Raw genomic sequence first — 25,824 nt, forward strand, 5'->3', positions numbered from 1 at the left:
TCTTGCCCTAGTGGAGGCTAGCCGCATCATAGAGGGCCAGGGACTACCATTGACCTCTGTAAATTGGCCTCTGCAGAACACAGAGGCTGTGTGAGGACATAGGGGGAAAGATAGTCCCTAGGCCAGGGGTAGGGAACCTGCGGCTCTCCAGATGTTCAGGAACTACAATTCCCATCAGCATCTGTCAGCATGGCTAATTGGCCATGCTGGTAGGGGCTGATGGGAATTGTAGTTCCTGAACATCTGGAGAGCCGCAGGTTCCCTACCCCTGCCCTAGGCCTAAGGTATGAGGGCCCCAGGCTGCGGAGTGCCTTAAAGGCTAACACTAACACCTTGAAGGTGATCCGGTACTCCATTGGGAGCCAGTGCAGCCGGTGCAGCACAGGAGAGTTATGGTCCTGTATAGAGCTACCTGTGAGAAGCCACACTGCTGCATGCTGGACCTACTTCAACCTCTGGATCAGCTGCAAAGGAAGGCCCGCGTAGAGCGAGTTGCAATAGTCTAATCTGGAGGTGACCATAGCATGGATCACAGTGGCTAGGTTGGTCTGAGCAAAGTAAGGAGCCAGCTGTCATGCCTGGCGCAGTTTAAAAAACGCCACCTGGGTTGTATGGGCCACCTGGGTCTCCATAGATAGAGACGAGTTCAGGTGGACTCCCAGGCTATGAACAGAGCAGTAAAGAGACCTCCTCAAGCAATGGCGGCTGAAACCGCTCCCCCCCCCCACCTTCACGACCCATCCACAGGACCTCCGTCTTAGATTGAGTTAGTTTTAACCTGCTTTGCTTCAACCATCCAGCAACCGCCTCCAAACAGTGCTGCAGAGCCGCAGGGGCAGCAACCAATCCTCCATCCATTCACAGAATGTCATCAGCATATTGATGACAGATCATCCCAAAACTCCGCACCAACGGAGCAAGGGGTTATATATAGATGTTAAATAGCAGTGGGGATAATAGGGCCCCTTGTGGCACACCACAATGAAGTGGGCACCCTTGGGAAACCCCGTCTCCAAACCTCACTTACTGACTTCGGTCCTGAAGGAACGAGGCAACCCATTGCAAGGCCACGCCCCAGGCCATGGAAGCAGACAGGCAATGGGCCAAAAGATCATGATCGACCATATCAAACGCTGCTCTTAAGTGCCTGCTGTGAATTATTTAATTATTCATATTTAATTGCTGCTGTATGTTTGTTAGTTTCAAAATTAGTTAAAAGTTTTATATGTTGGTGGATAGTATTGCCTTTGGTGTGTGAGATTATTCTTATTCTGTGAACCACACTGAACGTTTTGGGGAGAAGATATAGAAATATTTTAAATGAATAGTTAAGCATAGAAACTGCATTTTAGGATACGAAAAGCAATGTTTTACTTAAAAAAGGGAATAAGACTTCATCTGTGGGGGACATGACTGTAGCAGGGCGTGGCAATGCAACCAAGAAAGTTGAGAATATATGCAGACAGATGGAGCATTACCAAATGTCTCATGGGTAACTCCCCTCTTTCATCAATACTGTTTAGACCATTCATAGTAGACAGAATGATGCTGGTGTTTCAGTTACATTTGGAGTCAGAAAAATCAAGTTTGGGAAAAGTTGGGAAGACAGCTGGGGAAATCCTGAAATATGCCTGTTTTTAGCAACAACAGTGATTTCCTCACTGGCGATTAATCCTGGGGTAGTCACACAAAATATCCAGGTTCCCTTGAGATCTCGTCACAGCCGAACTGTGGAACACAGATCAGTCCCATTTCTGATGACGCCCCCACCCCCCCAATCACTGCATTTTCCTGGACCTGCTTGTATATGAACCTTTTTGAAAAAAACACTCCAATGGGAGCTAATAGGAGATGGGGGCTACACATTTGAGGTATTTCAATGGCTTCTCTGTGTAGTCTGACGTGGTGGTTGTCAAAGTGGTCCAGAATTTCTGTGTTTTCAAATAATATTCTGTGTCCAGGTTGGTTTATTATGTGTTCTGCTATTGCTGATTTTTTTGGCTGAAATAGTCTGCAGTGCCTTTCGTGTTCTTTGTGTCTGAGCGCTGCATTTGGTGGTCCTTATGTAAACTTGTCCACAGCTACATGGTATGCGGTAGACTCCTTCAGTAGCTAAAGGATTCCTCTTATCCTTTGCTGAACATAGCATTTGTTGAATTTTCTTAGTGGGTCTGTAGATTGTTTGTAGGTTATGCTTCTTCATCAGTTTTCCTATTTGGTCAGTGGATCCCTTGATGTATGGTAAGAACACTTTCCCTCTAGATCAGTGGTTCTCAACCTGGGGGTTGGGACCCCTTTGGGGGTCAAACGAACCTTTCACAGGGGTCGCCTCTCTGCATCAATGTTCTCTGTCTGTAAAATGGATAAATGTTAGGGTTGGGGGTCACCATAACATGAGGGACTATTAAAGGGTCGCGGCATTGAGAAGGTTGAGAACCACTGCTCTAGATGGCTCTTTATCTTTGTTCATATGGCTTGTTCTTGGTCTTTCAGCTCTTCTGATGTCTGTAATAGAGTAACCACTAGCCCAGGGGTAGGGAACCTGCGGCTCTCCAGATGTTCAGGAACTACAATTCCCATCAGCCCCTACCAGCATGGCCAATTGGCCATGCTGACAGAGGCTGATGGGAATTTGGACCCTAGTAGCTGCAGAGTCCTAGCACCTGTAGAGCCCAGTTTAGGTGGTTCAATTCATCTTGAAGGAGGTGGGGTTCACAGATTCTGTTTGCACGATCTACCAAAGTTTTTAAGGTGCTCCTTTTTTGTCCTGGATGATGATTGGAGTTTTTGTGTAGATATCTATCAGTGTGCGTAGGTTTTCTGTATACTGTGTGGCCCAATTGTTGGTTTGGTTTGCAACTGACTAGGACATCTAGAAATGGCAGTTTTCCTTCATTTCCTTTTCATGTATAAAATTTTATTTATTTTCCAATATAAAAACAAGTGCAAAACAACAGCAACAAAAAAAATATAACAATCGAACGCTTTAAAAAAACCTAAAAATAAGTATATGAATATACAAAACCCCCAGAAAATTATTGAAATATACAACATATAAGATGAGTCTTTGCTTTCATCCAAGTTGAGTTTTAAAAAGCCTTTGTCTTATTTGCTTTATCTAGTTTTCTACTGTAATTTTAGCATTTAATCTGAAAATTCTAGCTCTCAACAATACAAGTAAGAATATAAAGTACTTAACACTATCAATTACCTTATCTAGCATTCGTGTGTTATTATTATTGATAGTATTATTATTATTATTATTGTGTGTGTGTGTGTGTGTGTGTGTGTGTAGTGAGAGAGAGAGCATATCTTTATATATCCTTCTATTAAATAAATCCAATTCAGTCATCAATATGAAAGATGGTAACCTAGAAACCTGATGGCTGGCTATCTTTTGAGACATTCCTTCGTTCCTAAAACTACGATGTGTTAGATTAAACATGTGCTGGCATTAACCTTACTTTAAATACCTTGTGTCACGGTTTCGAACTAGACCTGCTGTTCCAGCTCTTGAAGAAATTGTTCAGTTTTGGTGGTTCAAAATTGTTCTGTGTTCCTTGTTTTTTTCTTTTAGCAAAGGTCGATTATTGAATTTATAGCTCTGTGCTAGTAAGCGAGAGGTTTCTGGCATACATGAACAGACTTTTGTGTTTTTGTGCCCATATCCACTTGCTGTCGGTGTAATCCAGTGTTGCTTAGTGCTACTTGTATCATTCAGCACTTTTGTGGTGTTGAGGCAGCTGTGGCCAAGAGGTTGTTCCTTCCTCATTTGGCTAAAACCTGTGACGATCATTCCAAGAACCTTCACTTATTTCAGCTTTGCAATGTCTGTCTTTGTTGTTGTTTTGGTTATCTCTGGAAAAATCAAGTAGATTTTTATTTTCAGTATTCTTTATGTATGGAGAGCCCTGTGTCATTAGCCATGTCTATCCAGACATTCTCAAGTGGATCCAGCAAAACTTGTCTGTTGACTCAAGGAATACCACTGATGGCATATGACCTTTACAGATCTCCCCTCCTGCAGCAGTCCAAAGTGCTCCTAAAATCCTGCTTCTGAGGGTTATGTGAGCTATTAAAGGCCACACTCCATGTGTAGACTTCCAGCACCCATTGGAGCACTTCGCTGGATCCAGAGGTGGTTTGCCAGTTGTTTCTGGAGGGCAACTGTGACTAATTTTTGGAGGCATGTGATCTCTGAATGGGAAGGCTGCATTTAACTGTCGTTCATCATTCTCTCTGTCTCTCTCTCACACACATGCACACACACACACTTTAATGCCATCTTAAGTAACTTTTATCAACAAGCTCCATAAGTTAATTACGTGTTATATGAAGAAGTTATAGTGGCCCCTGGGGCGGGACTGTTATAACTTTGCCTCGCCAGATGCCGTGCTGAGTTTGTCACTTTCCTGTCACCTCAACTGTGTCAAGGATCCCAGCAGGGATAAATGACTAAGATGGAATTTTGGCTTGGCTTTGTTCCTCACCCAAATGTTGAGCCAACAGGTGTGGTATGAAATAAACTTGACAGAGAAGTTGGTGCCTGCCTGCCTGCCTGCCTCTCTCTCTCTCTCTCTCTCTCTCTCTCTCTCTCTCTCTCTCTCTCTCTCTGAATTACCAGTCCTTAAGAGGATCTGTAATCTTACTCCGTGATTGTTCATTCACAAGCATTTGCTAAAGAACTTGGTAAAAGACCAAGCTACTAGATCTTCTCCTTGTGTAAGCTTGTTTTGATTCTCACATACTTTTTAAATGTTTGAGGTAGGAGAAGCCTGGTGTCCTGGAACTCCTCTGACGGAGTCCCCTGACCATGCCACGAAAACATATGGTGTAAATCACTTTTTTCTATGCAGTTTTCCACGCAGCAGTGAGTTCCCCCCCCCCCCCCCCCCCCGGCTGCTTTCTGCACCTCCCGGAACTCCATTGGAGGAGGCGTGGCTGTGCCATTGTGGCGTTGCCACCAGGTGCTGCCACACTGCCCACACTCCTAGATTGGGCAGTTTGTATTTTAACTAATTTACCTGGAACCAGGATTAGGCTAGTTTTGCCTGGTAATTCCTGAAACCCCCTTTTAAGGATCTCTGTTAAAGATCTCTGTTCGATTACCTTCTAATAATTTCTGAAAATCTCGTTTCCAAAGAACCGACATTAAGTCAGTTGAAACATGACTTGGTTGCTAGGTGAGCTAAGTCGAGTCATTTTTCACGGTGGTGATCTGTTTTGTTTGTAAACTGGAGCACACCTAAACAGAAAGCCTCGACTTTTTTGAATGTCTATAAATTATTGGAATGCAAATTTCAGTGTCCGTGTTGAATTTTGCAAACCCAATGGTCATATTGGTTGCTCTGTGTTGAGTTAGTGCAAACCCTTCTGCCAAACTTCAATTCTTGTCCTACAGAGCCAAGAATTTGACTGTAGTTCTTTTTCTGTTTGGAAATTCTTGATAACATAATTCTGCAGTCACAGCGGTGGATGATTTAATTCCTCCTGTGAAATGTTTTGTATCCCTGTTGCCAACATTGGGAAATCAGTTTCCTGTTAATGTTGGACGAGTTTCCCATCATGAGACTTCCTAATATAAAAATAAAACAGGGTAAAATATTGGCAAATAGACAAGGTGCAATCTGTGTATGTAGCAAATGCTCAAACTTGCCATTGCTTCATTAAGCAAAAATATGATTATTACATTCTTGATAAAATTAATTCTTGATCTGTTGGCCTTTCCTGAATGCCACAGAAGAAATATGTGGTGATAAATGCAAGTCTGATTATATATAGGGTCTTTCCTTCCAGCTTGTATCATGGTGGATTAATTTTAAATCTGCCCCTGTCAAGTAGAGTCCCTCAGTCTTTGCCTATATTTGGGGAAAATACAGAGGAAGCCTGTGCGTCAGATTTGGATTCGGCATCTGTTCTTAGGTATCCTTCTGCATTTGCAAGTTTTGAGAGACTCCATAGTTCTTCTTGGATGTTCTGTATATAGTAAAATATCTAGAAGACTACGAGGGCTCCCTGACAGAAACTGGATATACTTAAGGCTGTAAGCAATTAGTAATTCTAGACGGGTAGGTCGGGCATAATGCTGGTTGATATTCTAACCATGGTTGATATGCCAGGGGATCCCTCAGCTCTTGTGATCTGTCATGAATCTCTAACTGCTGCTAAATCAGCTAGTTTCAAATAATGAATAAGAGGAATCTTAGTTGGCATTAGCTTCACAGAAACATTATATCGGCTAAGAGGAGAAATAGGGGGATTCACTTCCAGGATTGGCTGTGGGTGTGTGAGGGAGAGAGGGGCACAGGATGTTTTCGGAACTTTTGGGGATCCCCTATCTGAACACCTTACAGTTCAGGCCTGTTCACATGTGACAGTGAATGCACGTATGCATCTTTTTGTACAAAAGAGCTCTTGAAACCAGGCACCTGCACCTAGATCAATGTGTGGTTTAAATCAATCATTCAGTTGTGCACACATTAAATGTCACATGCGATTTACTCCGCATGCATATAAAGAAAAATTAAATGTTTAAGCGCCCACCGATTGTACATGCTTTTACTATAATTTGTGTGGCTTTTATTGAATTGTTTTCAAGCTTGAAAATGATGCCTATTATGAAAGAAGGTGGACTAGTTAGCAGCTGCTTTACCCGGGCCCTAAAGATGGGAGAATTCTTCTTTGCATTTCAATTTATAAAGTAGAAATAATTTTCCAAGAGATTTTGGAAAAAAGCGTGAGATGCCATAGTGGGACGTGGGGGCGAGGAGGCCACGTAGCACGTGGTTTAGTCTTGCCTCAGAATCCAATTGCACAAGAATGGGTGCTTACGAGGCAATTGAGGACCTTTTACACTATGTCTTGACATGCTTCTTTACAAAGAACTAAGAACCAGATTTGTTAAGAGACTCTTGCCAGCTGCTGCAGGCACTGCGATTGCTGAAAATATGATTTATTTATTGTCGGACATTGATCCATATGTATCTAACCGAGTTGAGCTATTTGCATATACTGCAAGGGAAAATTAGGTTAAATATTGCAAAATGACCTGCATATTATATCATTTTACTGTTATTGACATCTGTTTTATCATTGCTCAAAATTTGCCTTAGGTGAACTTTAGTCTATTATTTGTTAATATTTTTATGGGATTTTAAGCTGTTAGGGTACATTGGTTGTTGTTTTCACACCCCCTTTTTTGCCATATGTATGGGATTGAATTGCTCTGTATATGGAAAGATTGTGAAGGCCTGTGGCCAATACAGTAAAACTTTTTGCCTTGCTTGCTTGAAAAAAAAAAAGTTATAATCATACTGATTTCACTGATCAGGTGAAATCAGATTATAGAGTGACTTCACTACACAATGACGAAAAGATGTGGAAGGCAAGAGCCACTGGGTGCAGAAATGATTTAATGTCACACTGATAGTTAACAAGTTTCAAACATATCATCTTCCTCAAGGGAAATAGCTCAACAGTTGCACAGATACGAAAATGGCATTTTACTAGGATTTACTGTTCAACTTGGTCTTAGCTCAGAATTGAATTAGTTTTCTACCCACAGCTTTTTGCCTTCTGTATCTCCGGGTTATTAATCAGGCACGTTTTGATTTATGCGTTTTTGGTGTCTTACCACTTTGTTAGAGAACATTATTGTTTAAAATAGCTATTATGGCGAACCATCGAAAACTGTTTTGGATGAAAAATACGGAGTACTCCATGACAAGAAATAGGCTTCTGGGTGACAGTGAGGATTTCCTGGGCCGCATATTCAACACAATAAGCACAACAGTGTCATTTGAGCCATAAGCACAACAGTGTCATAAACACAGTGCTGAATCCATGACACAACAAAGCCCTTCCAACATCTTTTTCAGACATTTTTTTCTCTTCAAGAGATGGCACAGCACTATTCAGTGCTGGTCCCCACAGGAAGCCGGGGGCTCCTGTGGACACTGCTTCTCTTATTTCCGTTTTAAGGTGTTGGCCCAGGCAAGCCCCTTCTACTGTAGGTGTGGGGCATCTTGTATGGGTGTCTTCTCCACCAGTTGCAGAGAGGCAGGAAATGACAAAATAATTATCCTTGTACTTCCTGTGCAGTCTCCGGGGTCGCTTTCCCTCAGTTCCCCAGTATTTCCCTGCCTCTGCAGAGAGCAGACGTGTTTTTTGGAGACTCTGGCAAAAAAACCCTCTGTTTGTTTTGTGTCGTTTTGTGTGTCTGTCTGAGAGCTGTCTCAAAGCCGGGTGAGTGCTGCGTTCCGGTTTAGGGAAGGACCTCAGCGTAGCTAGGGGATCTATTGCAGAGTCGCCCCAGGGCAACCACTAACTTTAAAATCGCTGACTTTAGAACAACCCCAAATGGAAGCGAGATCCTTCTCCCCAGAACGGGGAAGACGCCGCTCATGGCCTCGGCGGCCGGAAGCGCACTCGCTCCGTGAACCCCGGGAAAGCTAAAAAGAAGACGGGGGGAGCGTAAAACCTGAAACGTCGGGCGCGGGAGAATCGAGCCCAGGAGACGTCAGCGCGCGCAGTCGGCAGTGACTGCAAAGAAGAGACGCTATGCAAACCGACAGGAGTTTCGCGCCTTCCCAGGGCGCGCCTCTTTATGGGAAACTCCACGGCCGACTCCTCCAACCTTCCCAGGGTTACGGAACGTGTCGTGCCTCTTCAGAGGGCGGCACGGATGATCGCTGCGGTTCTTTCCTGTGTGTTGCTCTCAGAGCAAGACCCGCAAAATGGCAGAGCAAGGAAACTCAGCCCCAAGCCAAAATGACGCCAGCCGGCAAGCTGGGATAAGTCATAGCGCCCCCAGAGGCCTTTCTTGAGGCTCCTCAGCAAACAAATTGACCAAAGCTCTGGACGCCAGAGATCAAAGGTCTTGCTGCAGCCGAGGCCCAATCCCTTTAGATCACGCAGCCCTCACAGGTGGGAGGGCTCCGTTTTTCACAGAAGGGACCTCCTTAGTCTTCCCAGAGGAGGGAAGAAGAGGGGTTATCTAGCCTGGATGAGAGTGCTGACGGAGAAAAATTCTCTGACTCAGAGGAGACCCACTGGAAACAATCCCTCGAACAACCCACTCAGTTTTTTTCAAAACCAGAGGAAATACAAGCCCCTAATTTCCAAAACTATCTCTGCTTTGGATCTCCACGATCCTGAAGACGCATGAAGAACTCCTACCCCAAGCCTCGGCACCTGCCCCACAAAACCAATTAAAGAAGGAGTTCCCCTAAAGGGAAGGCTGACTATCTACCCAAGGATAGTGTAGGAGGAAAATTTTTCCCAGTTCCTGAATACTTTTTAAAAAGGATTCAAAGGGAATGGATGAATCCCACCTCTCACAAAGGCTTGCTTATGTTTTAAGAAAAAATGTTTGATGCCTCAGCAATTCCACGTTCTCTTACAAACCACTCCCGTGGATGCTCCTGTTACAGTTTTACATTCTGGAGCCTTGGTGGCAAAAGAAGGGGAAGGGAACATTAAAGACCCCCTGGATAGGAGGTCGGAAGTTATGCGCAGGTCCCATGAATGGTTGGCAGCGGCCATTAAAATTATGACTCCCTCCTCCACAGTTGGCCAGAGCCACAATGGTTTAATAAAAAGACTCCTGGAAATGATTCCAGTCGAGGAGTCTACCAAAGGTGTCAGGGAGGGGCATAGAAAGAATTCTATCTGCAAACTCCTTTATAGCGGATGCCGCAACCGATGCCATGGCCTTAATTGCGAGATCCATGGTTTCCAACATGATTGCCAGACGCATAGCGCGCATGGATCCGCCCGGTGGCAAGCTGACATTCAATCCAGAAAACGCGTAGTGGCTGGATTTACTTTCTTACTACGGAGAAGCCCTATTTGGGGAAAGAACGGGAGCAAGTCGTGGTCCAAACAGAGGATAACAAAAGGGGAATGGCAAAATCTGTCAGAGTAGCAGACAGAACATCGAATGCTAGCAAATTTACTTTCAGATCTCACAAGGCCATCCCTAGGTCTCAACGGGATGGACAAAGAACAACCTGGCAAAACCAGCGGTCCTTCCGGAACTACAAGCAACCTCCCAAGCAGTTCTACAAACAAGGGAGAAACTTCAGCGCCAACAGAAGCAAGCAATGGCTACCTGGACCTTCCAGTGGGAGGTAAGCCTCCAATTGCAACAGAGTTGGCAAGGGAATCGATGGACAGGTGGACGAGGAAGTCATTTCCACGGAGCTGCGGTGATAGAATTCAGCATCATCCCACGGCGGCATGTGATGATGATCTCACCGGCTTTCAGCGACCCGATCAAAGCCAACCAGAACCCTGGAGGCAGTCTCTCACCTCTCGAAAATTCGTGCAGTCGAGGCCTGTTCCTATAAGTGGAACTGTGCCAGGGGCGTATTCACATTTCTTTACAGTCCCCAAGCGCAATGGGGACTGGAAAGCAATTCTGAACTTAAAACATCTCAACAAATTCATTCGAGTTCCTGAATTCCAAGATGGAAACCCTCAGGTCAATTACAGCATCGGCTTAAGTCATCCAAGACCTGTTGACTTCACTGGACCATGACCGAAGCATATTTACACATTCCGATTCACAACTCTCACAGGAAATACCTGAAGTTGGCGGTCCAGGATCAGCACTACCAATTCAAGACCTTACCGTTCGGGCTGGCCGAGCCCCTCGAACTTTCTCAAAAGTCCTCCTGGCCCCGGTGTTCTTTTAAAGAGAACAAAGAGTTCACGTTTACCCTTACACCGGCGATCTGCTGATCGGCTCGCGATCTGTCGACAAAATATGAAAGATACCAACGTAGTCAAAAGCGTCTTGTCTCAACTGCGGCTTTATCATAAGCAGAGAAAAAAGTTCCTTAACTCCCTCCACGCGTTTGGAACATCTGAAACGCCGTGATAGACACGTTTCAAGACATGCTATTCATCCCAGAAGAGAAGATTTCCAAAATTAGATAGGACTGACACCAAATCATGTCTGCCAAGCGCGCTCCGTGCTGGCTTTAAGCCTGTTGGGACTTTTTTCATATCCAGTAATCGATCTAACCCGAGTGGAGCGCGACTATCGCGAAGACCACTACAACACCTAACCCGGTCATACCAACTGGACATCATCAACAAAAAAGACAAACTTCTAACGCTACCCTCCGAAGTCCGACAAAGTCTGCAATGGTGAATTGAACCGAGCCAACCTGAGGCGAAGGAAAGCGATACCTACATCCTGGAAGCAACAAATATTTCACGGATGCCAGCCTCCCGGGCTGAGGGGCTACACTCAACCAACTTAATACGTCCAAGGCTATTCAGTCCCAGGAGGAATCCAAGCTACACATCAATGTTTTGGAGACTTCGAACAATCCTCTTAAGCTCTTCAGCATTTTCTGCCCCAAATTAAGTCACCAACATATCATCATTCAAACGACAGACAAGCGTAACCGTAAGATGCACATCAACAACCAGGGCGGCTCCAAATCAATAAGCACTGCACTGGGAAGCTGCGAAAATCCTCCATTGGGCAGAGACCAGCTTAGCATCCCTGGAGGCGCTACACATCAAAGGGTCTCAAAACCTCACAGCAGATTGGCTAAGCGGGCAGAAAATAATGCGAATACGAATGGCGACTTCGATCCATCTGTCTTCGACCTCATATGCAAAACCTTCGGACGCCCAGAGATGGAAGCCTGTTTGCATCACAACAGAATGCACAACTTCCGAATTTCATGACATACGGAATTACCATCCACAAACAGAATTTTGCAGATGCTCTGAGCGCAGTGTGGCCGACAACTCTTCTATATGCGTTTCCTCCGTTTCCACTTATTCCTCGACTTCTACGCGGGATAATGGCGGAAGGCGCATCAGTGATAATGGTAGCTCCCGCGATGGCCCAGGGGACCGTGGTTCTCCACAATCCTAGAAATGTCAGTCTTCGAAACCACTGACCCTACCAATCACGCCCGAGTTCCTGACTCAAGGCCCCATAGTTCATCCAGATCCGCATTGGCTAAAACTGACCCGGCGTGGAACTTGAACGGACAAACTTAAAGAGTAAAGAATTACTCAGAACGAAGAGTTACAGCCCGCGATTCTAGCGGCCAGGCATTGATTCTGAGTCAGGATCTACAATTCCTCCTGGAAGGCGTACGTCAGGTGGTGCCAAGCGTAAACAACTTCGACCCTACACAACCGGCAACTACAGTCTTGTTGGAGTTCTTTAACATAGCTACTCCATGGGTCTCAAGTGTTCCACTATACGCAGACAATTGTCAGCTATTGCTACAGTCCTTTCAGTCTGAGACGGTAAGCCAATTACAAAACATCCAGACATCATAAATTTCTTGAGGAAGAGTCAGGTTGTCTCAACCAGCGGTAGATCCACAGGTTCCCCTGGGCGTCTGCATGCAGTCTTATCGGCTCTCCACCAAGCCTCCATTTGAGCCCATCCAAGCGGTACACATCAAATGGGTAAGGATAGAAACCTTATTTCTGATCGCCTTAGCGATAGGCTAGAAGAGTCTCGGAGATTCTGAGCCTTATCAGTGAACAGCAAGTCCTGTGTCTTTCATGTAAAAAAAGACAGAGTGTGCCTCCGATGCGGATCCCACTTTTATTCCAAAAGTGAACTCACAGTTTCACACTTTTCGCCAGGAGATCATCATTCCAAAACTTTTCTGCCAAATCCCACTCATCCAAAGGAAAAAATTAATGGCACACACTAAGATCTTGGCTGGGCTCTAAAGCGTACATTATCAGAGACAGAAAACATTTGAAAATCGGAAGAGTATGTTCATAAACATTCATCCCCCAAATCGGGGAGCTGATGTCAAAGGCAGCTATTAAGTAACACCTTAGAAAGCATGTCATATGCGAAGCGTTACAAAGCGTCTGGTCTCCACCTGTGCCTTTAGGAATCACCGCTCACTCAGTCCGTATCACGTCACGGCTGCCAGCTTGCGACCTTTAGAAATCAATCAACGCATGCGGTTGGAAGGCGATCTGTAAAAGCGGCAACGGTAGATCTATTTCCACCTTAGTGCGTCATTACAAGATCCAGTCCCTGGCCTCGGCAGAATCAATTGCTGGCAGAAGGGTTCTGGAAGCATTATCGAGGGGACTGATGAAACCCACCCGAGTTCGGGACGCACTGCTCTGGGAGGGTCCCATACAAGATGCCCCACACCTACAGTAGAAGGATCCATTGGATACTCACCGTGAAGAAGATCTTTCTACCCAATAGGTTAGTGGGGCATCTTAACCTATCTAGTTTCCCCTAATCAGGTGCCCGATTCTGCTCTCCACAGAAATATGTTTAAAGTTTCCTCAGTAAACTCACCAGACAACAGTTTAGAGTTCTTGTTCAGCAGTTTTGTCTCCATGTTACTGTTATGTGTTTGCGTTACACGTTTAATACTACTGTACCAGGCGGGGGAACTGAGGGAAAGCGACCCCGGAGACTGCACAGGAAGTACAAGGATAATTATTTTGTCATTTCCTGCCTCTCTGCAACTGGTGGAGAAGACACCCATACAAGATGCCCCACTAACCTACAGTAGAAAGACCCTTCACGGTGAGTATCCAATGGATCCATCTCATCAGATCTTGGAAATTAGGCAGGATCAGAACAACAAGGAGGCTTGGGGTTGCTATGCACAGGCAGCCAATGGCAAACCATCTCTGAATGACTCTTGCCTTGAAATGCAGTGGGGTTGCCATGAGGCAGTTGCGATTTGTCTGCCCATTGCGCCAAGCCTTTTCAGCACAAAACACTTCATAGTTGCATGTGCTAAAAACCTTTCGACTCTGTTACTGATGCATATCTAGACCTGTGTGGAAGTTGTGTTAAATAACGTTTTAGAGTGTGCGTGTGTGTTTGATACCGCCTCACTCCAATCTGAGTTATCTGAATTCTTTTGGGTAAATGTAGGTTTGCCTTACATTTTTAAGTAGTGCATAAGTTCATTCGAAGCTAAAAAACTGAATTGATTATAATAAACTGAAAAAGCATAAATGCTTTAGCTTTCTTCAACTCATAGGGTGAATACATCTTATGCTACTTCAGCACATCTATCAGTTTTTTCATTTGAGAGATAAGAAAAAATGGAAGATTAAATTAGTATATATAAAAATAAAAAGTCAAGATGGAGTTTCCAGCATATTTGGATATAAAGTTAAACGTCATAACGTTGAAAAACCAACTCTTTGATAGATTGTTTAATGCATTGCAACATTTATTGTTGCCAAACTAGTCACATTTGAATGAACAATCTATATATATATAAAGCAAACAGTGGCTTTGTTAGTCACTAACGCCGAAACAGCTGGACGGATCGCCCCCAAATTTTCACATGACGTTCCTCCCTGTTGTGGGCAGGTAATGGGACCTTCAAATCGCCGAAAGTCCATACCTGAGCTGGCTGTGTTTAACTGTCACCCTTAGAATGTTTGTGAAGCCTGTCTGTCTGTGGCCTGAGGGCTTGGTATGAGGGCTTAGAATGTTCGTGCAGATGGGCAGAGATGAGCAGTGAAAACAGTAAATAGGTAATACTGGTAGGTAATACGAGTGGAAGTGAAACACATACACACTTTGCTGTGTGAGACGTCAGGGGATGTTTCCCCCCCTCACATGCAGGTAACTTTCACTCTCTGTGCCTCATCCACTGCTACCACACAATACACATCCAGCTCATCCTCACACACCTCACTCTGCCCTCCCTCACATCCAACCACCACTTACCCACTTCCTCACCCATATTCACCACAGCTCTCTTTTACTAAAAGCAAGCTGGAGTTTGCCTTTTTCTTCTAAGAAAATCCACAGGGTGGGGGCGAACCAACACTACCGGCTCTGCTTCTTTTGCACATGGCCCTTTAAGAACCCAGGGAGCTGGCCTCAATCTGAGCGCCCCACCACCCTGCCTCTGCTGCCTGACTGGGATAGCTTCCTTGCCCCAGTTCTGCCTTACCCAAGCCAGGACTGTGCGTGTCAACCAGCCTCATGGACAACGGGATTCACACTCTGGACAGTTCCGTTGTGGAATGGAAAGGGTTACCTTATACTAAAAACACAAGGCACCACCATATAACAATGTGAATTGAAAAGGGAAAGAAGGATTCCATTTGACCACCCCAAAAGGCTATGCTGTGGATCATTGGACCTGCATGGACATCTGTGTGGGTTGTGGACTGTGATGAGAAGGACAATTGCCACAGCAACACGTGGCTGGGCCCCGCTAGTGAACATATATGTCTACAGGATAAAATGGAAGAATAATGTAGGCTTCTTTGGGTCCCCATTGGGGAGAAAATCAGGGTATAAATGAAGCATGTAAATTAATGCAGTGTGTGTGCGTGTGTGTGTTTGTATTAGCACTAAAGCCCATTTTAAATTAAAATAAAATGGGCTCTAGACAGGTAGAGAGAGAGAGCAGGTGGGGGAATCCCTCCCACTTCCCCCCAGGAGAGTGGCCCCAGACCAGCCTCTGCCCCAGCTGGCCTTACCCGAGCCCAGTTTGTCGTCCTGTTTGTTCGCAGGAGTATGGGGGGCAATGTGCTGCCACCATGCTAAATTGCAGTGCTGTTTGGGGTCGGAGAAGGGTACAGTGGGGAGGCTGGTGGTGGACTTGGCAGAGCAGTGGGTAGCAACCCGCCACTGCTCCAGCTTTCTGGTTTGTTATTTTGGGCCAGGGGAGACTCCTGGGTTGGGGGAAGCTGGGTGGGGATGGGATGTCTCCCACCAATTGGTGAGTCCCGCTGGGGGTTCATTGTTGTCGTCGGACATTCCATCCCTTAGGCAGTTATGTATAAGGATAGTAATTATCCAGTGTTGCAAATTGTTACATTAAAATTTCATGCTACCCATTTTGAGAGAGTAAAACCTTGTGTTGAAAATAATTCTACCCATTCCATTTTTTCCCAACTATTCCAAAATTTTCCTGTTTTTCATTGAAGGAATTAAAAGGAATTTAAAAAAAATCTGGAGTAAACAGAAACAAGCCCACATTTCCCCAGGCTTTATTTGACTGGTAGGTACACTTCACATTGCTATTAAAAACTGTTAGTTGGTCACATATATTTTTCAGGACCAGGATACTCAAGGAGACGATGTTTGGACTTTCCTGAAAGAGATGCATGGGGTTAGATGGAACCACCTTTTCTATGGGTGAAAGAGAAGTAGGTGCAGGTTCTCTTTGAGTACTCAAAAAGGATATGCTTGGATCATGTGACATTCATGGACCAAAACCAGCTGGGATGATAAAAAGAAAAATTGGTGAGCTGGTTGGGTTCAATCTTCTTGAACCCTTTCAGTCTGAGCTTAGATCCAGCTTTGGTACTAAAAATCCCTTGGTTTTGCAGATGGACGATGTTCTACTGGAGGCGGAAGGACATCTTGATGCATAGTTTCCAACCCATACTCAGGGAGGCAGGATGTAGAATTTCGTCACTTCCTGTGTACTGGTCGGACATCCAGTAAGATCCAGTTTACTTTCCTGCCTGACAGGGAGAGCAGCACCTTCACCAGGCTCTGCAAGTTTTCTAATTTTTCTCTGTTTTTTCTCTGTAGACTAATTCTCTGTGTCTGAACTTTAACTCCTATCTTTCTGGTCTATCTTATCCCCTTGTCTGTTTCTAAAAGCCAGTTCTGGGAGACTCCCAATTAAGAACAGGGACTCTTCTCGCCAAAAAATGGCCGACCCTTTCTCCCCTCCTCCTGAAACCTTCGCCCGCTCTCTAGCCGAGAGCACCAGGGCAGCCACCCGCAGTGACCTTAGAGGCACCACGGGGAAGGACGCACACAGCTGCAACCAAAGAAGCCGCGCAAGGTGAAAGTTGGCATGGTGTGGTCCTGCTTGTTCTCCCAAAACTCCTATCACCTATCAGTATCAGCAACCATTATGTTCTTCTGGTTCAGCTGGTAAAGATGGATATTTGGAACGTCATGTCTCAGTGACTAACCAGTGCCAGAAAATGATACTGGGGAGAGCCTTGATCATTTCAATAGAACATGTTTCAGGAGGTTCCACAAAGTTGTCTTCTCGCTGTTTCATATCTGTGTGAAACCAATGGGCGAGGTTATGGGGAGTTTTGAAATAAAGTGTCATCAATATGTAGATAATGCTCCACTGTTTTTCCTTTTCACCTAACTTGGGTGTGGCTGAAGTTATGAACTGGTGTTTGGAGTTGATAATGGCCTGTATGAGGGCCTATAAACTGAGACTCAATCCAGGAAAAAAAAAATCATGGTGTCAGTAATTGATGACAGTGCTAAACAGAGTGAGAAGCTGGCCATCCTAAGATGGGAACACACTCAGTCTAAGGGAGTGCATTGTGCCTGTAGCCTATTTCATTTGAGTTGTTAGTTGTGTTAGTTCTTGGCAAACTAGATTTAGCCACAAGTATTTATATTCTGATTGCAACCAGATTAGATTACTGTAATGTGTTCTGTGTGAGGCTGCCTTTGAAGATTGTTTTTCAAATGCAGCTGCAAGATAGCTATCTGACTCGGCTTCATGGGAACATATCATGGGAATTCTACTGGCTGCCTATTTGTCTCTAAGCGTAGTTCAGAATGTTAGTGCTCACCTTTCTAAGCCCCTGCACAGTCTGTAACTTTATAGATGTTTCTCCCATACGTAGTGGAAAGGGCCTCAAAGTGACAGCCAGCTTGCAGTGTCCTGCAGGGTTTTCAAGGCGAGAGACTTTCAGGGGTGGTTTGCGATTGCTTGCCTTTGCATAGTGACCCTGGACTTCCTTGTAGGTTTCCCATCCAAATATTTATTAGGGCTGACCCTGCTTAGCCTCTGAAATCTGATAGGATTGGGCTAGCCTTGGTCCATCCAAGTTCTAAATGAGCATGCCCAAATGTTAAGACCACTGTGTGTGGGGCACTTCCCCTCTCCTCTCTCTTGGGGTGCACTCATTTTGCCCCTGGGCCAGGCCTCTTAGGCTTGGACTGTTGGGGGTGAGCAGTGGGCTGCTGTTGCCACCCCCTGGGTGCCCTTCTGCCTGCTCTTTCTCACCCACCTCCATCCTCTCTCTCTCCCCCTCTCCCTCCCCAAGTCTGAATGCTCTCCTTTCCCTCTTCTTTGCTGTTTTCCCTTCCCTTTTATCCTCCCCTTCATTCCCTGTTTTGGTCTTAACCCCTTACTCTGCTGTACTCTGAGAATGACTTGTGGACCCAGAGATGGACCTTTTCTCAAAGGCCCCTTCCGCACATGCAAAATAATGCGTTTTCAAACCACTTTCACAACTGTTTGCAAGTGGATTTTGCCATTCTGCACAGCTTCAAAGAACACTGAAAGCAGTTTGAAAGTGCATTATTCTGCATGTGCAGAATGAGCCAAAGTGTTTGGCCACTTTCTCTTGGGACCTGCCCCTCCCTGTCAGCTGTCAGGTCTGGGCAGGCAAATGTCTATTGTCTCAGGTAAGCTGTGCCCCATGGGTTGTACCACCCAGCCAGTCTGCTGCTATTCCCCTTTTCTTCCTGATGAAGCTTCAGGTGACCAGAAGGAGAACAGCTGTCTGGCCAGGCGCAGGTAGAGGCAACAGCTATTGCAGATACTGTCAAAATTTCTGCTTTGAGTTCTGCGGTACATAGTTATGTGCCTTCCAAAGATGCTGCTTATTCTGTGTTGGCATCTGTGACAGATCTAAGGAGCAGGCCGAGGCAGAAAAGCCTGATTGTAAAGTGTTAATCCCTCACAGGGCATGTGTGTGTTTGAGCGCCAGGCTGGAAGTGGGTGGAGTTTTAGAAGGAGTCAGAGCTTCTGACAGGACTGGAAAGAGTTTACCGAGAGTTCCAGAGAGAACAGATGCATTTAGTGTCTGTGAAAGACGCGTGGTGTTGGTGGGAAGAGAGCATTCTGGAAGAAGGGACCCTGCTCTAGCCAAGGAGGGGAATTCCTAAACTAGGTTCAAAGAGCAGAGCTGTGTTCATCTTCTGAACAGAGAGAACTGACTTAGAAATAGTTTGTGTCAGAAAGGGAGCATTCTCTAGTTGGAAACAGAATTTACACTGTGAGTGGGAGAAGAATTCCATTTCTAGTTCTTTAGAAGGATTTATTTCAAGCAATGTGAAGTGATCCTAAAGTTTGGAAACTCTGAAGGGAGAGTGAGGTGGGGAGAATACCCCTTTCTGTATAATTGACAGGCATCGGAGTTAATACATGAGCCTCTGAGTGCTAGCTTGGGTTAAATCTGTAAAACATTTTTCAAGTCTGTCATATTTTAAAACATTAAGAAATCTGTGACCATCTTCACCATCAGCCAAACACCATCTGTGCTGAATTTTGAAACCATCTTCATACTTGTTTATAAAACTGCTACTTTCCTTGTAGCCAATATTTCCTCCTATCCTATGTCTGTGAATATTCAATAAAATGCTAATATTTATTTGTTAAACTTTGAAAAAGCTGCTTGCGTTGCTATCTGAGGTAAAAGGAGCAAAAGGAGGGGGAATCAGCTGGTTCCGTTAAACATTTATTTTAAAGAGAAATGGGTGGGGCAATAAAAGACATCCCCCCCCCCCAAGTTATATACATATATAATAAAGCTGACCAGCAGGGAAAATCAGAAGGAAAGAAGATCTTAGGGGAATTAGGGAACATTCTTTGCCTTTGGGTATAAGGGAGGTAGGAGTTTTATCTCTCCTGATCCCCTACCTTCAGAGGATCCCATCTATGCAATTCCTTCATTGCCGATATTGACCTGTTGACCCTTCTATAACTGGCACTTAATGCTGAGTTGTTTATAGTCTTGCAGGCATTTGATGGGTATCATAGTGGGTGTGATAGCTGGCTTGCCTTTTAATCCTGTGCTTATCATCCTCCATTATTTTAACCTATTTTATTGCTGAGTGATACTTCTCAGCTGGAATTATTAATGTTGTGTTAAAAGATAAAACTGTAGATGATGGATTTTGTGAACCACCCCAAGCCTTGTGTACAATGGTCTGTAATTATTCTAATATATTTCTTTCTTGACAACTGGGTTACCTCATGCCACATTTTCTCAGGTTCTGTTTCTTTGGGTTTTATGCTGAGTCCCGTGTGATTATCATCAAAGACCCTCACTGTAGTGAAGTTTGTTGGGCCCTGGAGAAGAAATTGGAACATCCCATCTTTTAATTAAAGTACAAACTATTATTTTTGATAGTGCACAGAACATAGTATCTCATTCCATGTTTTTAGACTGGGTTCTTTCTTTCCTTCTTTCCTTCTTCATTTCCTTCTTTCCTTCATCACTAGTTGTAACTTGTAGAAAGCGGCATAGCCCTACGGATTTCAGGAAGGCGATTGTAGTGATTTCAGATAAGATGATGGTATTGCCTACTGGTTCAGAAAAGTTTAGATTTCTTCCAGTTTTTAAAGTTTCTCATAATCCAAGCCAAGTTGTATTCCAAAACTGTTCAATAGGTCATGTTTAGGGAGGAGTGAGCTTTAGAAAGTGTTGGTAAGTTGCAATAGGTACTAAAGGATAAGGTAGCTTGTAAGTTTCTAGTGGCATTCCTCATGGTTGACAAGTGTGTGTTCATATATATTTGTGTGTGTGTTACAGTGACGAAAGTATATGCTGGCCTTGAATATTGCTCTTCATGAAGACAAGACTGGCACAGATGCTCACTAATTGGAGTGTGTCTAAGACAGACAGGGAGAGTGAAAGTTAATTTATGTTTGACAGGCCATGAAATAACTTTTTCATTTTGTCCCTAGCTTGTCAGTCTGACTTGATTATTAATATGAATTGCTGCACTAAGCATTTTCACCAACTATTAAAAAAATATCTCCAAGATGGTATGGTGCTATTTAGGTTGATCATAGTTGGTCTATACTTTTGTATTAATCATTTGGAGAGGTTAACCTACTTGAGTTTAATAGTGAAATGTGTCACCTGCAGACTATTGTGATGTGTTCTGTGTGGGGTTGCCTTCAAAAATGATTCAGTTACTATAGCTCACAGGTGTCAAACTCATGACCCTCCAGATTGGACTACAGTTCCCATCATCTGTAGTTCCATGATGGGAACTGTAGTCCATAACATCTGGAAGGCTGCAAGTTTGACACCTATGCTTAGTATAGCTGATCCAAAAATATGACTGTGAAGATGGATGGTTCTGGCCACATGGGCCAGATATTTGTCACATATTCACTTTGGCTGGCTCACAAACTGATTCCTTGGCCTAGTTCAAACTGCTTGTGTTGTCACTGGCTCTAAATAATATGAATCTGGGATATCTCAGGGATTGTCTTCTGCCACATGAAATTTGGTGGCTCTTGTTGGAGCTCTTGTTTATCGTGGTCTCATTATCGGAGGTGAGGGAGTGTCTTTAAGACAAAGGGTTGGATCCTACCTGATACTGCCCCTGCTGCAAAAATCGACCCCCTCCCCCTGCACTTTTCCCACATCCCAAAACAGACCTCCAGCTTTCCCCTGAGCTGTTCCTGAAGGGCCCCATCAACCAGGATCAGCATTTAGGGGAGAGTTTGGGGCTGCAGTAGGAGGGGGTAGTCAGGGACGCTGCCCTTCTAAGATGGAAATATTTTCATCCATGAAAAGGCAGGATCCAAGCCAGGGCCTTCTCAGTACTGGCACCTAGTTTATCGGAGCCCCTTTCCATGGGAGGCTGGTGTGGCTCCCTTTGAGTCTTAACAACAGGCCAAAATGTTACTCTTCTGCAGAACTTTTGAGAAGACTCACAGGTAGCTGCTGCTCTGTTGTGTGGAGTTTCATTTGCAGTTTTGTTGATGTGGAGTGCTGTGTGATGCTGCTTTTGCCCTTTTCTGCCTGATATACGCTGCTTTGTGCATCACTGTAAAATAAAAGTAGCATGTAGATATTTTAATGTTGTAATCTGCCTTTAAGAGCCTGGTGAACTAGCATCTCTGAAGGAAAATGATGTGCCCATTATCGACGGAAGCTTCATAAACTCTTTTGAGGCCCTCCCTTTTGAACAGCAAACAAACATGATTTCAACAATATTTGAACAATTACGAGCCCACCTGACTAAAGTTCATAAAAAGAATTTAATTAAACCTGCTGACAATGATAACAACAGCAACAGGACCATAGAATCCATCACGACTCCATAAGAATACTTATTCTAAACTAAAGTGATGATTAAACAACCCAATAGGAAATGGGAGGAAAAGGAAAATCCCCTTCCTTACAGAGGTATGGGAGAGATTATCCCCTTCCTTATCAAGAAACCCCTTTATGATGCTGTGCCATCTGATTTTCCAGTTCCAGTTCCTCTAGAACCCAAAATTCAGATACTCCCTGCAAATCTCACTGTTGTCTCTCCAGCTGGTCCAATTGAAACCACTAGATCTGATAGTCAGTGACAATACCCTTATAGCACTATGAAAATAGTAAATTAGAGTATGGCTGGCTGGAAGACAAAATGCTTTCTCCCAGAGGTTAATACCTTCTTATCTACTTTTGACATTATCTCTGTAAAAGAGACCTGTCTAATTAATACTATAACCTTTCTAGGATATATCAGCTTTTCTAGGGAGTCTCAAAAAGGGGAAAGGGGGGGGAGACCAAGAGGAGGGGGAGACTGCTTTGTATCATCTGCCCTCAGTATCGCCAAATTGGAAATAGTAGCTTCGTCTGAACTAATCTTGGCTATTTTGATACAACTGATTGATTTTGCTCTTACAGCAACATCAATCTAGATTCCTCCAACTCATCATCAACAAGCATTGGCTCCTAATTGGTCTCTCCTTTCGGAAACCTACGATAACTTGACTCGCCAATTTACAAACCATCAGACGCGTAGCTCCAAGGGGGCCGGGGTGCGTGCAACGCACCAGGTGGGTGCCCCTGTGGGGTCGTGGCGTGGCGGGAGTGTTCTGGGGCAGGACGGGGGCGGAGGACGCACCAGTGCACTGGGCGCTTTTCCCCCTTGCTACGCCTATGATCCAGTCCCTGTTGCGGTTAAGCTCAATGCCAGGATTGGCCAAGATGATGAGCATTTGATCAAAAAGTAATTAGGCAGTGAAACAGAAGAAACTATATCCTACTTGAATAACAGATTTTTAAAAGACTAGATCAGGGGCCTGCAACCTGTGGCTCTCCAGATGTTCATGGACTACAATTCCCATCAACCCCTGCCAGCATGGCCAATTGGCAGGGGCTGATGGGAATTGTAGTCTGTGAACATCTGGAGAGCCACAGGTTGCAGACCCCTGGACTAGATAGTTAATGCTTTGGGCCTCAGATTGTTTGACTCCCCTATGTAAAGAGGGCTGATCATTGTGAATGGACAAAAGGAATAGATGGAAAGAGAGTGTTACATATTTTGGTGACAAGGGGGCTAGCCTGATTGATTACTTTATCATAGCAGCAGATCATCTCAATCCGGTGGAGAAAGTCAAAGAGGGGAAAAATCGCTCCCAGGTTCTCTCAGTCTCCATACATCCATAGATAGTTAACTGTGCCACAAGCATATGGTTCCACTACCTAATCATCATACCACACTTGGTGGTCCCCCGCTGTTGAGGAGGCAGTCATCAAATTGTCTGACTCTCAGGAGTTTCAGGAAGAGAAGAAAAACTCCACCTGAGTAATATAAAGAATGACTCCATCACTCTTTTATATTCCTTGTCTAATATTTTTGAAGCTCTGTACCTTAAACCATAGCTAGGGATTTGGTAAACTAATTGACATATTAGTTGGTTTGAGGGTGAGTGTAATCCCCTAAAGAAAGAAATTCATCATAGACACTGTGAATGTAAAAGGAACAGTACATTGCAGATCCTCAAGAAATGGTTGAACCTTGAAGGCCATACAGAAATATGGCAAGCAAGAAGAGAAGATATGAATTGAAACCTCAGTGGTGGGACTTCTGTATTCTGCTAATGTTATTCTTAAGAAATTTAATATTGTGTTTTTGGAAATTTGCTTGTGATGTTTGGGCAGCTTTCCTTAGGAATGAATATTATTTCTTTCTATGTCACATTCTTCTTCTACACTCCATTTCATAGTGCAGAAGAGGAATGTGACGTAAAGAAAAGAGGTCGAAGTGACGGAGACTGATAGGTCACTTGTAGCTACCTTTCTGTATAGGTCAGAGCTAAGGTGTGATTCTCAAGGCAGGATGTCCAGAAGTCTGGGCAGCAAGTATTCTGCGTGGGAGGAGGAGAGAGAGAGCAGGGACAATGTGTCATTGTAGCGAGGAATACATAGAGAAGCAAGCACCGTGAAATGTATCTGTATGGGAAATATTCCGTTGCCACATGCAGGGCCCCTAGTTGTAGGACAGGGAGCCAAGTCCAAAAGCAACAGATTGTTTTCTTTTCTGGCTTAGAAAGAGGGGGGGGGGGGGCAACGGGGTGTCCATGTGCGCAACATGATTGGTTGCAGGCGAGGAAGGAGTGGTTCCGTGGGAATCTTCCAAGAAAGGTAAAATAATTGGATACTATTCGGGCAAGGAGGAGGTGTATTGTCGAAGGCTTTCACGGCCAGAATCACTAGGGTGTTGTAGGTTTTCTGGGTTGTATGGCCATATTCCAGTAGCATTTTCTCCTGATGTTTCACCTGCATCTGTGGCTGGCATCTTCAGAGAGATCCTCTGAAGATGCCAGCCACAGATGCAGGTGAAACGTCAGGAGAAAATGCTACTGGAACATGGCCATACAACCCAGAAAACCCACAACACCCTAAGGAGGAGGTGTATTTAGGGTTATTTGGGGCAGATAGAAGAATGAACCTTTGGTGGACCATTCCAAATTGTCTAAGGTGGTTCACGGTGAATGAGAGTAACTTTTCGGTGTGAAGTGCTAATGGGGTCATTCATTTGTGACTGAAGGCACACTGATTAATTGTTGATTAATTTATTAGCTATCATGGCCAGAGATTTGGCAACACCCCCTACCTAGCAACCTTTTCTAAGCTGGTTATTTGTTGTCTGTGCAACACTTCCATGCAAATGGGGTCCCTGAGGGTGGTGAACATTAAAAGAGTTGAGCAGCATTTAAAATACCAATGAATTAGTAATATAGAAACACACAAACATAGCACTGAAACCAGGGAGGAGGGCCGATTACCATGAATGGTAGTATGCCAAACAAAACAAAAACCAAAGATTAAGCATGCTGATGAGACAAGGCATGGTCCTCCTCCAATTCCTGTATATGTCTAGAAACTTATTTACTAACCTGCTGAGACACTCCCAGCATAGGAATGGAGGAGGAATGTGAGCCAGAATGGAAGCATGTTGGCCAGCAACATCGTCGCTGGAGGGATCTTATAGTCCTGGAGAACATAGATGCCCTGAAGCTGTTGCACAGAGAGTAGGTAACTCAGTCAGTGTTGTCTCCTTCCTGGAAATCTTGGAATTGTGGCTCTGAACCTACTTCTGTCAGTTTTTGATGGATGCTTGTTCCAGAAATGCAAGTCACAAACTACATTGCAATGCCTCTCGGAGCAAATAGTGTGCTGGTTCACACAATTTAGTGTTATTTTGACAATCACCACAACAACCCTACTTGATTTGTAAGCAGAAAATTTCAAACTGCACTCTGAACCAGTTTTAGCGGGCTATGTTCTTTCATGGGCTTGCCTTGATTATTACAATTATTACAACTACAATTGTAGCTGGCGCTTTGGTCATCACTGAATTAAAACAGATGGCAAAAGGTTTTGTTTTTTAAAAAAGCAAACGAATTGGTGCAGCTTTCCACGTGGCTTGTCCACATGAGGCAAACTATTCTTTCCACTACCCCGTTCCATCAGTGTCATTTTCTTTTAATCAAAATGGCAGGCAGGGTGTGTGTGAGACAGTGGAGAAAAAGAATCAAAATGTTCCCAGCAACAATTGTGGCTTCCAAGCAGACATGGATT

At 44.4% G+C, this 25,824-nt stretch overlaps 1 protein-coding gene across 2 annotated transcripts in view; it reads left to right on the top strand.

Annotated features, from left to right (window-relative positions):
• The window catches only part of RNF38 (ring finger protein 38), a 118,230-nt gene that overhangs the window by 39,955 nt on the left and 52,451 nt on the right, over nucleotides 1-25,824 (top strand). The window contains exon 1 of one of the 2 annotated variants that reach the window (XM_048503022.1): nucleotides 25,167-25,278. The exons of the other annotated variant lie outside the window; for it this stretch is intronic. Within the exon in view, the coding sequence (XP_048358979.1) occupies nucleotides 25,188-25,278 (91 nt within the window). The 5' untranslated portion in view covers nucleotides 25,167-25,187. Of the gene's footprint in view, nucleotides 1-25,166; nucleotides 25,279-25,824 lie in introns of those variants that run through there. 2 annotated transcript variants of the gene reach the window in all.

This window comes from Sphaerodactylus townsendi, linkage group LG07 (assembly GCF_021028975.2).
Source record: "Sphaerodactylus townsendi isolate TG3544 linkage group LG07, MPM_Stown_v2.3, whole genome shotgun sequence".
NCBI lineage: Eukaryota > Metazoa > Chordata > Lepidosauria > Squamata > Sphaerodactylidae > Sphaerodactylus > Sphaerodactylus townsendi.